The 13,055-nt window shown below is 42.0% G+C and overlaps 3 protein-coding genes across 3 annotated transcripts; 2 read left to right on the top strand and 1 right to left on the bottom strand.

Annotated features, from left to right (window-relative positions):
• The first annotated feature begins 352 nt into the window (after nt 1–352).
• Nucleotides 353–2,647, top strand: LOC118281044 (putative uncharacterized protein DDB_G0280071). Its single transcript, XM_035601475.2, has 2 exons — nt 353–442; nt 872–2,647. The coding sequence occupies exons 1-2, from the start codon at nt 433–435 to the stop codon at nt 2,512–2,514; spliced, it is 1,653 nt and encodes a 550-aa protein (XP_035457368.1). The 5' UTR covers nt 353–432; the 3' UTR covers nt 2,515–2,647.
• Nucleotides 2,648–3,416: 769 nt separating this feature from the next.
• Nucleotides 3,417–8,674, bottom strand: LOC118280974 (uncharacterized). The gene is made up of 2 exons (XM_035601393.1): nt 4,735–8,674; nt 3,417–3,731 (listed from the first exon to the last, which is right to left on the bottom strand). The coding sequence occupies exon 1, from the start codon at nt 8,669–8,671 to the stop codon at nt 6,020–6,022; it is 2,652 nt and encodes an 883-aa protein (XP_035457286.1). The 5' UTR covers nt 8,672–8,674; the 3' UTR covers nt 3,417–3,731; nt 4,735–6,019.
• An 81-nt stretch (nt 8,675–8,755) lies between these two features.
• On the top strand, nt 8,756–12,001 carry LOC118280975 (glutamic acid-rich protein-like). Its single transcript, XM_035601395.2, has 2 exons — nt 8,756–9,525; nt 9,968–12,001. Exons 1-2 carry the CDS (start codon nt 9,495–9,497, stop codon nt 11,827–11,829), a joined length of 1,893 nt encoding a protein of 630 aa, XP_035457288.1. The 5' UTR covers nt 8,756–9,494; the 3' UTR covers nt 11,830–12,001.
• Nucleotides 12,002–13,055: the final 1,054 nt, after the last annotated feature.

Below are 13,055 nucleotides of genomic sequence, written 5' to 3' on the forward strand. Positions count from 1 at the left end.
AAGACGCTCGCTTCTTGTGCGTGAGAGTGGGGGTTCGAGACCTACCGAAGACAAGTGTCAATTTGACTTTTTCCGAGTTATATGTACATTCTAAGATTATTTAGATACCACTGACAAACGATGAAGGAAAACATCGTGAGGAAACCATCCCGCATTGAGCAAGCGTGGTAATTAACGCTCAAACCTTCTCCGTGCGAGTAGAGGCCTTTGGTCAGCAGTGGACACTTATAGACTGACGATCTAATGATGAATGGTGCTGCGATGAATCTATCTAAGACACAATGAAAGGAACAGGTTCTCTGATACACAATACCTAATCTTTGGAAACGCCACAAATAATGTGCGTAACTAAACAATATATCAATTGCCTACATTGTGGTCAGATCGGTAGCGACTGGCGTACCGTTAGGTGGCTAACACTATCTGGTTAATATGAAACTTGGTAAGCTTTTTGTTACTTTATCTTAATAGACCAAATTACTTACTTAAAATGCATTAAGAAGCTCAAAATTAAAGATTGAATTACCTACTTTTATAGACCGAATTACTTGACCGAATTACCTGAACTAAGAAGATCGAAATTAAACTGAATTAACTACCTACTTTTTATGCATCAAAAAGTCCTAAATGCGCACTAAAATATGTGCTCTTGCTAGTGTATATCCCTTTTTTTTTGAGGGAGGAAAATCATCTGATGTCTTGTCTCGCCTTGGGTGAATCGAGAGGGAGTGTCAGACTCTTACTGATTAAAAACCGCCCGTTCCTTCTCCTTATCCGCAGCTCCGAATCGGGCATCGGGCTTATTTGGCCCCATCTGTATATCCCTACGGAGCTAATTTTTGCATATTAAGTTATTAAAATTCTGTTACAGCACTATTCCTGCTAATTATCCAACTAGGATACATTTTAGCGAAAACAATAAATAGTCCACCATGTAAAAACCATTCCGAAAGCCTGCAAATATCCAGAAGCAACGAAAAAATAACAACACCTGAAAACATTGACACAAATTCAGAAGATGTGTTTGAAAGAACTCCCGTATTGTATGCTAACGATAGGTACTTTGGAAATTTGCCAAAATACACTCCAAACTTCAATGATATGCAATCAAGAAGATACCTATCAAACAATCACCCAGAAAATCTATCTAAATGGCCAACGGGTTTAAATAAAATCGAAAACAAGAAAGTAAATTTACCACCAGTTACTTATCAAGCGATTGATCCGAAAAACATATTTGTATATGGATTATATCCACCAAAATTTAATAAACATGGTTTAAGAAATAATGAGACAAATAACCCAAAAGCTAATAAAACAGATTACAATAATAACTTAAATAAAAACGGAGATGAAGACAGAGAAATACAGAATGATAATAACCAAACTATAGATGCACAGAGTGAATTTAGAACCACCAATTTTAGAACAGATGTAACAAATATTAGAGAACTGAGACAGCATCTCTTAGACCATCTACTAGACTACTTCCTAAACATAATTATGGAAGAAAAGAACCATAATGTGACAAGAAAAAAGAATAGCAAAGATGTTATGAAAGTTGAAAAGAAATTGAGGAATTACTACGGTCCACAAACAGATATTTTAGAACTTGATGATGAAATTGATGACTATTCTGATTCTGAATATGATGATAATTATCGAAGAAATAACGATGATGAAACTCAGGTTGTTTTAAATAAAAATGATAATGTAGATGAGAAAAATGCCACTGATAAAAAATCTATAGATACACAGAGAAATGAGACTGAGATTGATATTACTGAAAATGATCAGTTGCTATGGCAACCAAAAAACAATGATCAAGAATATATAGATGAGATCAGTAACAAAACTATCTTGATTCCTATTATTGAAGATTATGATGATAGTTTAGAAATTGCTGCTCCTGTGAAACGGAAAGATTTTGAAAATAACGATACGATTATTGAAATAACGGAAGATTCTCACTCTAATTTGGAAAATATAGCTACAACTACGGATAAATATGATGTTTTACAGGAAATAAAACCAAATAACGTGTCAGAAAATGTGACTGACGATTATATATACGCAAATAATGATGAAGAAAGCACAGAAAAGCTTTTCTTTGAAGATTTTCCAGATTCTGATGATTATTCGTCAATTGAAAATGATACTTCAGTTTCTGTTACTGATAAAATGGAAAATAATGAAAATATTACCGTTTCTACTACTGACGGACAAGCAAACAATGAAAGACCAGCAAGGAGGACACTGAATGACGATTCAGGACAAAATTCTGATGAAAAAATTAGCAAAACTAGAAAAAATGGGGCAAAAATGTCAAGGAAACACGAATTGAATGAAAAAATAGTTATTGTAACGTCTCCGGATAGCAGCGAAGAAGAATTAGCTATTAAAGTTAACAATAAACAATTTAAAACTAAGAAATCTCGTAAATCGAGCAAAAAACAGAAGAAAAGAGGCTGCAGAAAGAGTTTTGTTCTGAACTTAAATATAAAACTTATTTAATTATGTATGAAAATCTGTTGTTTTCTTTACCTAATTTTATCCCAATAGGGATGATGACTGGGTCAAAAATAAATTATTACAACTTTTCAATACAATAAAATATTCAAAAATAATCACACTTTCATTCATAAATTTGATGATCTACTTAATTTTCGATTTGTTTTAGCTAAATTTCTAAAAATAAGTCTGCTATTTGACGTAAAAATCTGATGACGTCATAATAGAGTATTACATACAAAGTTCATAGAAAATATCGTTTTTGACGTTTCGAAAAAAGTATTGAATTTGACTAGTAGGAAACATGGATACTTTAACTTGAACATTTTATTTAAACACTCAGCCAAGTTACCCATTGTTGGGAGTGTTGACATTAATTACGATTAGATTCGGTCGTTAAGTCGTAAATTCTTGAAACGAATTTTTAACCTTCATTAGTATGAACCTGTATTAAAAATCTATTTCCAGCCTAGAATGCTTAGATTACAGTGAGAACTTTACCTATTACTTTCTTAATTATTCTATTTTTTTTAAATATTACAATGGATCATTTCTAAGATTTTCTCTTTTGGATGGACACTTGAAACATCAGAGGCGTTACAAGTAAGTTGCCGACGTTTTGGGGGTTAGGAATTTAAGGGCTATTGGAGAATCGGGGATTGGGAAGATTGAGAAGGAGGGAATTGGGGCTCCGGTAACCTCACTCACACAACGAAAAACAACGCAAGCGTTTGTTTCACGTCGGTTTTCTGTGAGACCGTGGTATCACTCCGGTCGAGCCGGCCCAGCAGTGCCGAAGCATGGCTCTCCCACACTTAAAGGAAGTCCAGGGAAGGATTAAAAGGGAGAAAAAATTGCTTGAGGCTGTACAAAGTTTGTCGGGTCAGCTAGTAAGAATATAAAAAAAATATTCACTTCTTTTAATATACCATTTTTATAACCCTATAAACATTTAAAACATCACTTTTTATTCAAATCAAACAAATGGTCGTTGATCATCAACCGTTTATCATCAATCCATTTGTGCGTGCTTGTAAACTCCGCACTGACTCGCTCCGTGCGTAAAGAAACCTCGAACTTCTCATTATCAGCACTGACTGAGTCATCTGATGCTGATTTGGGGGTATCTTCTGGGTGGTAAGGGTTGCTCAGTAAGTTTGACCAAGTTATGACGCTTACTGTCCTGTCGGTGGCTGGGAACGCTGTTGTGGATACTGAAACTGAAATATTTTGGTTTTTAATAAACTGTTTTTTTTTTTATGAAACACGGCCGGTAAACGAGCAGACGTATCACCTGATGGTAAGCAATTGCCGCCGCCCATGGACACTTGAAACACAAGAGGCGTTACAAGTGCGTTGCCGGCCCTTTGGAGGTTAGGAATTTAAGGGTTGTTGTTCGGGAATCGGGGATTGGGAAGATTGAGAAGGGGGGATTTAGGCCTCCGGTAAACTCAAACTGTCTTTTTTTTAGGTCTAGGACCTGGGGCTTGCGGCCTTTTCTTGACGGGCGAAAATCCTCCAATGACTAGGAAGTCTGCAGCTGGATAGGCCTAAAGTTAGTGCAGAGGTGCAGATCTACCATGTAACATACAGTCTGTTAACAGTCTCACCATATAAGGGGCCCAAAATCGAACGGAATTTCAAGCTTAATATTAGGTAATCCGAAATATGTCAATAACACTTTACTCGAGCTTGGGTTCGAACCTAGGACCTCTTGTCTATCCGGAGCTACGGACAACGTAACAGGTTAATGGGGCTTCGGCTCAAAGCAGGAGTAGGAACGGGGTGGTTTTTAGTTAGTAAGAGTCTGACACTGCCTCACGTTTCACCCAAGACGGGAGAAGTCATTGGAAGGTTTTGAACGCTCAAAAAAAGAGGTCTTGTCTCTTGCTTGGTTATCGAATTGGCGACACTAAGAAACGGACGGTACGTAACCCACTTTTTTTTGAGGGGGGAAAATCATACAATGGCTTCTCCCGCCTTGGGCAAGGCGAGAGGGAGTGCCAGATCCTTACTGACTAAAAACCTCCCTATTCCTACTCCTGCCTTTCGTGAACTCGAAAATAAACCTGTTAGGTAGTCCCATAGATATAGTTTTTTATATTTCTATGGGTAGTCCGCAGGTACCCGGTACATTAAATCTAGTCGTAAGAACATGTGCACTAAAGAAAAAAAGAATACCCGCACATACATACAAAATAATATGATGTATTATTTACTTACACACACAAAGTATCAAGGCAATGTATATCAACATTATGACTTAAATAAACGGGTTTTTGTTGCATCACACTATTTTTAATAGCTGCAATAAAACTTTCAATTGGTTCTGTATACATTTTATTTATTTTTTTATGGTATAAGCCGGTAAACAAGCAGACGGATCACCTGATGGTAAGCAATCGCCGCCGCCCATGGACATTGGAAACACCAGAGGCGTTACAAGTGCGTTGCCGATCTTTTTGAGGGAATAGGACTTTGAAGATTGTTGGTTATTTGCCAATCCGTATTGAGCAAGCAAGATCCTTACGAGATTAGGCCTTTGGTTAACAGTGGCCACGTTTAGGCTGTTGATGATGATGATGGGTATTTGGGGATCCGTGAAATTGGGGAGGGGGTTAAAAAGGCCTCAGGTAAACTCACTCGCACAACGAAACACAACGCAAGCGTTGTTTCACGTCGTGAGGTCTGTTCTAATTCAACGAAAAACGAAGTCTCGAACTTTCGTGAACAAAGATGAAAGAATGATATAAAGATAAATAGGTTTTGATTTGAAATTAAAAATAAAACGTGTAATAACCACTAAGTTGGGAGCCAGTTTAAGGGCCACTTCCGGACTCAGTGGATGTTTTAAATAAAGCGGCACTTTATAGTCAATCACTTTTTTATTACTATTTACACAATTCTTAACATTAACGAACACGAGACTAAAAAACTTAATAAAGAAAACTTGTTACACAAAATGGCGGAATCGAAAGAAGTGGATTAAACAATGATGGCGTGATATAGAGCCGCGGAGGATATCACAACACGTCCGTACGTGTCGGTGGTCGGGGCGCTCTCTCTCTCACCGCTCGCAATGGCTGCGCTGGCGCGCGAGATTGCGGCGGTCGGGAGAGGTGGTCGTTCACGCGCTCTCATTGGACGACCGCGTGACGTTGCAACCACAGAGTAGTCGCACCATAGACTACGTGCGTTGTTTTTTTAATACTCGCGCTACATCCTCCCCCTCTAGCCTAACTAAGTGTCCCCACTGTTGGGCTAGTCTAAATACCTGCGCGGTCTGCCACGCTTGCGTTTCTCGCGGACGGGAAGCTCTACTTGGCCCGCGAAGGGCGTGAGGTGCGAAACGTGGTATTTGCCTACGTCCCTCCCGGTCTGTAAGCTCTCCATACCGTGAGTTGTTAAGCTGATAACTTTACCTATCCTAGATACCTATAAGAGAGTAATCTGCCTAGTATCGTCAGAGAAGGTGTACTCGTATCGGCGGTCAGACCGTGGTCTCCCCCTAGAGGGTTCGTCGGACTCCATGTCCTCGATACTCATACGCACCTCTGGGGTCCATCGGCTGACTGCTGCGAACACGGCTGCTTCTTTCTGGCATATCGATGCTGATCATGGATAAGTCACACTCGTCCTGGTCGCCTGCACTTACGGGTCGCGAAATGGTACCTGCAACTACCTGTGAGCGACGGGGTGTGTACTCAATGCTGAGATCGAACTCTCGCAACATCGGGGCCCATCTGGCCAGTCTACCGCTAGGTGACCTCTGACCCATCAGCCACCCTAAGGGCTGGTAGTCAGTCCTAACAGTGACCTTCGCTGTTTCCACATACCCGCGGAACTTACCGAGTGCCCACACGACGGCGAGAGTCTCTCGCTCAGTCGTGGAGTAATTCCTCTCGGTAGTAGTGAGGAGTCGGCTCGCGTACTCGATTGGCTGTTCGTCATGGCCCTCCCCCTGCATGAGAACAGCCCCAAGACAATAGGCGCTGCTATCAGTACTGAGGATAAATGGCTTTGACGCGTCCGCTTGGCGGAGAATAGGAGCGGAAACGATCAGAGACTTAATGCGCTCATACGCCTCCTGTTGTTCGGTGCCCCATTGCCAGGCACTCGACTTCTTCAGGAGGTCAGTGAGGGGTCTCGCGATTCCTGCATAGTTACCTATGAAGCGTCGATACCTACACGACGTGTGCAAGAACCACTCTAGTTGCTTAACGTTCTGCGGAGCAGCCAGGTTGGCGACATCTGCAGTCTTGTCTGCATCGACCTTGATCCCGCCTTTTAGACGTGAACTTACTTTATTACGACGACGCGCAGCCTGTGGCGCAGCGCCCTTCGACGCGGGTACATCGCGCGCGGCTCGCGGCGCACGGTCCTTAATGAACGCGTTGGGCGTACGCCGCCGCATGGGGGTAAACTTACCTTCACGCGGTCGCGGTGCTAGGTCATCGGCAGAAGCAGCGTGCAATAGACTGGCGTCGGCGCTATTGCTCGAACCTAAGGTGTAAGTGCACACTAAATCAAACCGTCGTTCCGGACTGTCCGTGAACGACCATGTACGTCGGGCGACGTCTATAACCATGCCGGCCCGAGTCAAGAAATCTACACCTAACAGAGTCCTAACATTCCTACCAGGCAACACTAGGAACTTGCACATTATTCGTCGGCCTGCAATGATAACCTCTGTCTCGGCTGACAGCAAGTCCCTCCAACCTTGTGTGCCGTCGGCTAGGCGCACGAAACGTCTCGTTTCGGTAAAGCGAACTCCCGAGTTAACTAATATTCGATGTAAGAGCGGGCTCGCTATGCTATGCGTGGCGCCGGTATCTACAACGGCCACGCCCCTACGGCCCGCGACACTAATATTTATCATTGGGTGATCGTCGCGCGAACCTAGATATGCACTTGTAATGCTTACACACGAATTAGTATCAACCCTACTAGTGTAACTACGAGAATTATTACTGACATCGACGTTATTCTTACAAAAATCTACATCAAGTTTGTTGAAAGATATTTTGTCGTCGGACTTCGACGTTGTGTTCACGCAAACATCACATTTCGACCTCACGACTCCCTGCTTGCCACATCCATAACAACGCACCTCCCTAGGTGTTGTATTATTATTATTTTTGCTATAAGCCTTCTCGCGATTACGACACTCGTCGCTAACATGCCCAAAGAGCTTACAAAAACTACAACGCGGTCTACTTCTGTTGTTGCAACGTGACGAAGTCGCGCCCGTGGTCGCGGAACCCGATTGCGTGAGAATGCAGTCGGTAGTAGATGACACCGATGTTTTGATCGAATTTTTACTACTAACATTATCGGAATTAACCTTAGACGCTTTGTAGGTATCCTCCGCGATCCTAGCTTTATGTAATAGGTCGTCTAACCCACGAACACTATCTCGCGGCACACGTTTCACTACGCGTCTATGTAATAAGCCGTAACAAATGTCTGTTTGCAACGTCTGATCTAGAGTGTAAGGCAACCTAGCGATTAACGCGCGCACTCTACATATAAATGACTCCGCACGTTCTTCCTGCTGTTCCCTCGCGAAGATCTCGCGCAGGATGAGGTGCGCGGGCTGCGCGACGCCATAGGTCGCACGGAGGCGCGCGGTCGCGTCCGCCCATGTTGTCACCGACGCTTTTACGCCGCGCCACCACACGGCGGCTTCGCCTTCCAGGAGCATGGGTAGCCCACGCAGGGCGTGTTCGTCGCTCACTGCTGCGCACTCCTTGTAGATCTCGACGGCGTCCAGGAATGCTTCCAGGACCTCAGCGTCCGGGGAGGTCCCGTCGAATCTCGCCGTGCACTTCACGAAGTTAGCCTCGCTGCACGGCGGGGCTGCGACGGCGGTACCACCGCCGGTCGCGTTGGAAAATGGAGGAGGCCCGACTGGGGTGGATGCTCTGAAGTCGCCGCCGGATCCCATCAGCGTGTTAACGAGACTCCTATTAGCTTCCACCTGCGCACGCGTAATCGTTTCGATCAGCGTGGATAGGAACTCTTGGGTGAAGTGGGGAGCAGGTTCTGTCGGCCTCGAGCCGGCGCTCGCGGCTACGTCCGCGTGGCCGCGCTCGGCGACGATCTCCTCTTCAGTGAGAGTGATGTTCCCTTCATCTCCACAGGGAGATGAAGGGAACATCACTCTTGGAGGAGGGAGGAGGGAGGAGAAACCCTCCGTCAACAACAGTGTTGACGGAGGGTTTCTCCTCTCCTCGTTGTCGGCATCTTCACGCTTATGTAACGGTCGTAACGGTTCAGCCTACTAGTTGGGCGCCAGTGTAATAACCACTAAGTTGGGAGCCAGTTTAAGGGCCACTTCCGGACTCAGTGGATGTTTTAAATAAAGCGGCACTTTATAGTCAATCACTTTTTTATTACTATTTACACAATTCTTAACATTAACGAACACGAGACTAAAAAACTTAATAAAGAAAACTTGTTACACAAAATGGCGGAATCGAAAGAAGTGGATTAAACAATGATGGCGTGATATAGAGCCGCGGAGGATATCACAACACGTCCGTACGTGTCGGTGGTCGGGGCGCTCTCTCTCTCACCGCTCGCAATGGCTGCGCTGGCGCGCGAGATTGCGGCGGTCGGGAGAGGTGGTCGTTCACGCGCTCTCATTGGACGACCGCGTGACGTTGCAACCACAGAGTAGTCGCACCATAGACTACGTGCGTTGTTTTTTTAATACTCGCGCTACAAACGTTATTTTAAGTAATTTTATTAGTGAATCAATAAAACCTACGACCGAAGATTAAACGAACGAACATTCGAGAACCTACAGTTTTCTGAGAGGCCATTCTAGAAATAACTACGGCGAAATTCTTCACTATGCGTGTAAGCGTCTTTTCAAACCGAACTCTACAATTTTAAATAATTTCGACGACATTTTACGACAGTATTTATTTACATCGACGTAGTAAACGCGCAGTTTGATAACATGTGGTTCATATAACATGGCAATTTCTATTACTCGCCTAACTTTAAGTAAGTCCTATTCAAGTTACCTTTTAAGTGTGGGCTCGCCATGCTTCAGCACTACTGGGCCGGCTCGACCGGAGTGATACCACGGCCGAGCAGAAAACCGATGTGAAACAACGCTTGCGTTGTGTGAGTGAGGTTGACGGACAGGTCTCCAGCTAGGTAGACTGGCGAAGAGACGACATTGTCAATATTGCAGGGAACTATTGAATGGAAGTCGCGCCGTCGGTCGACGTATAATCTACGTCCAAATGGGGGGGGGGGGGATGTTTTTGTCAATAATGGATATCTTGTGGCTAATATAATGATGTTGGTGTTGAATGAATAAAAACGTATCGCCTGGACAGTCCACGCTACCATCAGATCACTGGACAATTTCCATGAGTGTCTATTTACCTCTAACCAACGTCTTACCCTACCTCGAACTAAGTATTTAATTATTTTACAGGTTTATTAATCATAACAAGAGTCAGTGTAAGCAAAACTATAAACCAACCAACCGAATACACGTCACACGAAAAACCAATGCCTAATAATTACAAGCCCAAAGAAGTAGAAATTAAAACAGAATCGATAGACAACAATATCGCAGACAGTGACGCTTTAGATAAAGCATTAGACAAAATGTTAGCTAATAAGAAACTTATAGTCAAATTCAAACATAAAAACCCTAAAAATGATGAAATTAAAGTCATACATGCAGTTGATATAATGCACAGTAATGACAGTATTACACCTATAAACTTATATGAATCTGTAAACGATAGTCCAGATCGCATTACAAAAGAAACTGCTGAAAAAATTAATGAAATAAATAAGGTAGATAAACAAGACATGAAAATGAAACAAATAGATGTATCAAGTGGAAACGATTATGAGAATGGTACTCCAGAATCTAAAGATATACCTGAATTATTAATGGACATATTGAAGAAAAAGGTTAGGAAGGAACCTGTTTTGCGTAATGAATTTGTGTTGAAGAATAAAAATGTTCAACCACACCGATTTGTTGTAGAAAATCCTCAGTCACATGAAGAAAATATCTGCAAAAAAGTTTCACATGGACGACAATCCAATAAAGTACCAATAAACGCAGAATTGACTGATTATGAAGACAATAACTACGAGAAAAAGTTAAACGAATATTATAAAACACAATTGCAAGAGCGAAGAGTAGTTAACCAAGTTGTACCATCTATGAGTGTTGAAGACTCGTTTTCAACAGAAAATTATTCTTTTAAAAAGAAACAAGAAGCAAGAAAGTTTAAAACTAAAAAAGACAGAAAAAAACATAAAAGGAATAAGCGAGCCCATAAACAGAAAAAGAAAAAAGATAGCACGAAAGAAATAATTCGAACTAAACGTAGTAAAACGAAAAACATACTCAGAAACAGGGACAATAACTTGCTATCGCTCAGTTCACATAAACCAGATGTTTTAGACACGATTGAAATTAAAATAGCCAATCCGATACCTGGTAGGAAACGCCCAAAGAAAGAAAAGCATCACGCAGAGAAATACAATGATCCCTATGGAAGAATGACAAATTACGAAGAATATGAAAGCACTACTCGCAAACCTAAAGTTAAAAAAATACACTCATCTTCAAATATAGCGAGTTCTAAGGTAAAAAAGCATAAAGATGAAGTAAAATTTGAAACAAGTAAAGTTCCTAAAAATAAAGATTATCATGAATCGTCTGGTATAGCCAAAAGCATATCCTGGGATAGCTCAGAAGACATAGATCCAGAAGATTTAACGCGCACAAATCATGAGAAGAAAGACCTAAATTCCTATGAAGAACTATTGAGAGAGAATGAGATAAAAAAACACCCGCAACTACCGTTTTACATATCAACGCCAAAACCTACTACACTCAAAAAGAAATACACAAAGAAAGAACTGACTACAAATTCAAAAGTGTATCATAAAATACTAATGGTTGAAAATACAACTACAAAATTAGACACATCACCTTTAAGACATAAAGAGGAATTGCAAAAACATTATAAGATTGATATGAATGCGACATTGCAACAGCTTGCTTCATCAACAATGTTAGATATGTTAACAGAAAAAATAGCCGCGCAAATGTTAGAGAAATTGCAAAAAAGGTTGGAACAACACGGGTTAAGAGCGCTTGGCTTAACAGAACAAGAGAATGATTCGGTAGAACACATTGAAATTCTATTTAGTAATGATGGAAATATGCAGATTGTGAGCAATAGGAAGGATGATTTAAATCCTAATGTAAATGGGACTATGTTTTATTTTGATGCTAAGCGGAGAATGTATCCTGCTATTTATTGATGAGGGCTAGTCAAATACCTATCTTGTTACTATTTTATTATAATATTCGTTAGAGATAATACTAAATTAATTATTATGTTACCGGCTTACTCACGTAACTGTTTGACGATGAACTCGACTAGTTTCAACCCATGCTAGAGGCTCATATTCATGAGCAGCATTCCGCGACACATAATGACGCGGCGACAGTCGCGCTAGTCGAGGTCGAGTTCCTCGTCAAACAGTTACGTGAGTAAGCCGATAACGTAATAGTTAATAATTAATTTACCTTGTTTTAATTAAGTTATTCAATAAAATGTTTTTAAATGTAAATAGATGGTGCATTTTTATTCATTTATAGCGACATGTTACATTACCGATTTACCTTCGTCAAAACCAGATTACCAATACCGTACCTCCGTGCAAAACCAGTTTACCTTTACCATACCTCAGTGAAGAACCAAACAATTACCTTTGTTTTTGACTATCTCTGTTATGAAGAAACAGTGAAGCAAATCGTCTTGAAAAAGACGTTTGGATATTGTGTTTTCGACTATCTCTGTTATGAAGAAACAGTGAAGCAAGTCGTCTTGAAAAAGACGTTTGGATATTGTTTTTGACTATCTCTGTTATCAAGAAACGAGGAAGCAATTCGCCTTGAAAAAGACGTTTGTTTACGTTTTTGACTTCTGCACAGAAACACGTCTTGAGAAAGACGGTTGTTAACGTTTTTGACTTCCGCACAGAAACACGTCTTGAGAAAGACGGTTGTTCACGTTTTTGACCACTGCACAGAAACACGTCTTGAGAAAGACGGTTGTTTACGTTTTTGACTTCTGTACAGAAACGCGTCTTGAAAAAGACGGTTGTATAAGTTTCTATTGACGGCTGTTGGAACCAAGACATGCAGAAGCACGGCATGGCACAAGCGACACACAACACACGCAGCAAGCAAGCAGAAGCTGAGCACGAGGAACACGGAGTCACGAAGACACGGCGATCAGCGAGATAGCACGAGCGGAGAGACGTCTGCACACGTCGACGGCACCGGAGCGAAAGGGACGCGGCCTCTCGAAGTCTTCTCTACGTCCCCGACTGGGGGCGCGAGGACGCGCGATCCAGGCCGAGGCCTGTTTCGGCGATTTCAAGTCGCTGCCCGCAACTGCGGGCGAGGGGTTGGAGTAGTCGGGCCCCGCGAGGGGCCCGATGCGATGTCATATCCGTGTAGTAGCGCCGCTAGCGGCCGC

Source organism: Spodoptera frugiperda, chromosome 19 (genome assembly GCF_023101765.2).
Source record: "Spodoptera frugiperda isolate SF20-4 chromosome 19, AGI-APGP_CSIRO_Sfru_2.0, whole genome shotgun sequence".
NCBI lineage: Eukaryota > Metazoa > Arthropoda > Insecta > Lepidoptera > Noctuidae > Spodoptera > Spodoptera frugiperda.

Excerpts from the sequence above, each read along its gene's own strand:
- LOC118280974 (XM_035601393.1), bottom strand. The coding sequence starts at position 8,671 with ATGTTCCCTTCATCTCCCTGTGGAGATGAAGGGAACATCACTCTCACT.
- LOC118280975 (XM_035601395.2), top strand. The coding sequence starts at position 9,495 with ATGGCAATTTCTATTACTCGCCTAACTTTAA. Across the intron at positions 9,526-9,967 it reads TATTACTCGCCTAACTTTAA|GTTTATTAATCATAACAAGA; the intron begins GTAAGTCCTATT and ends ATTATTTTACAG.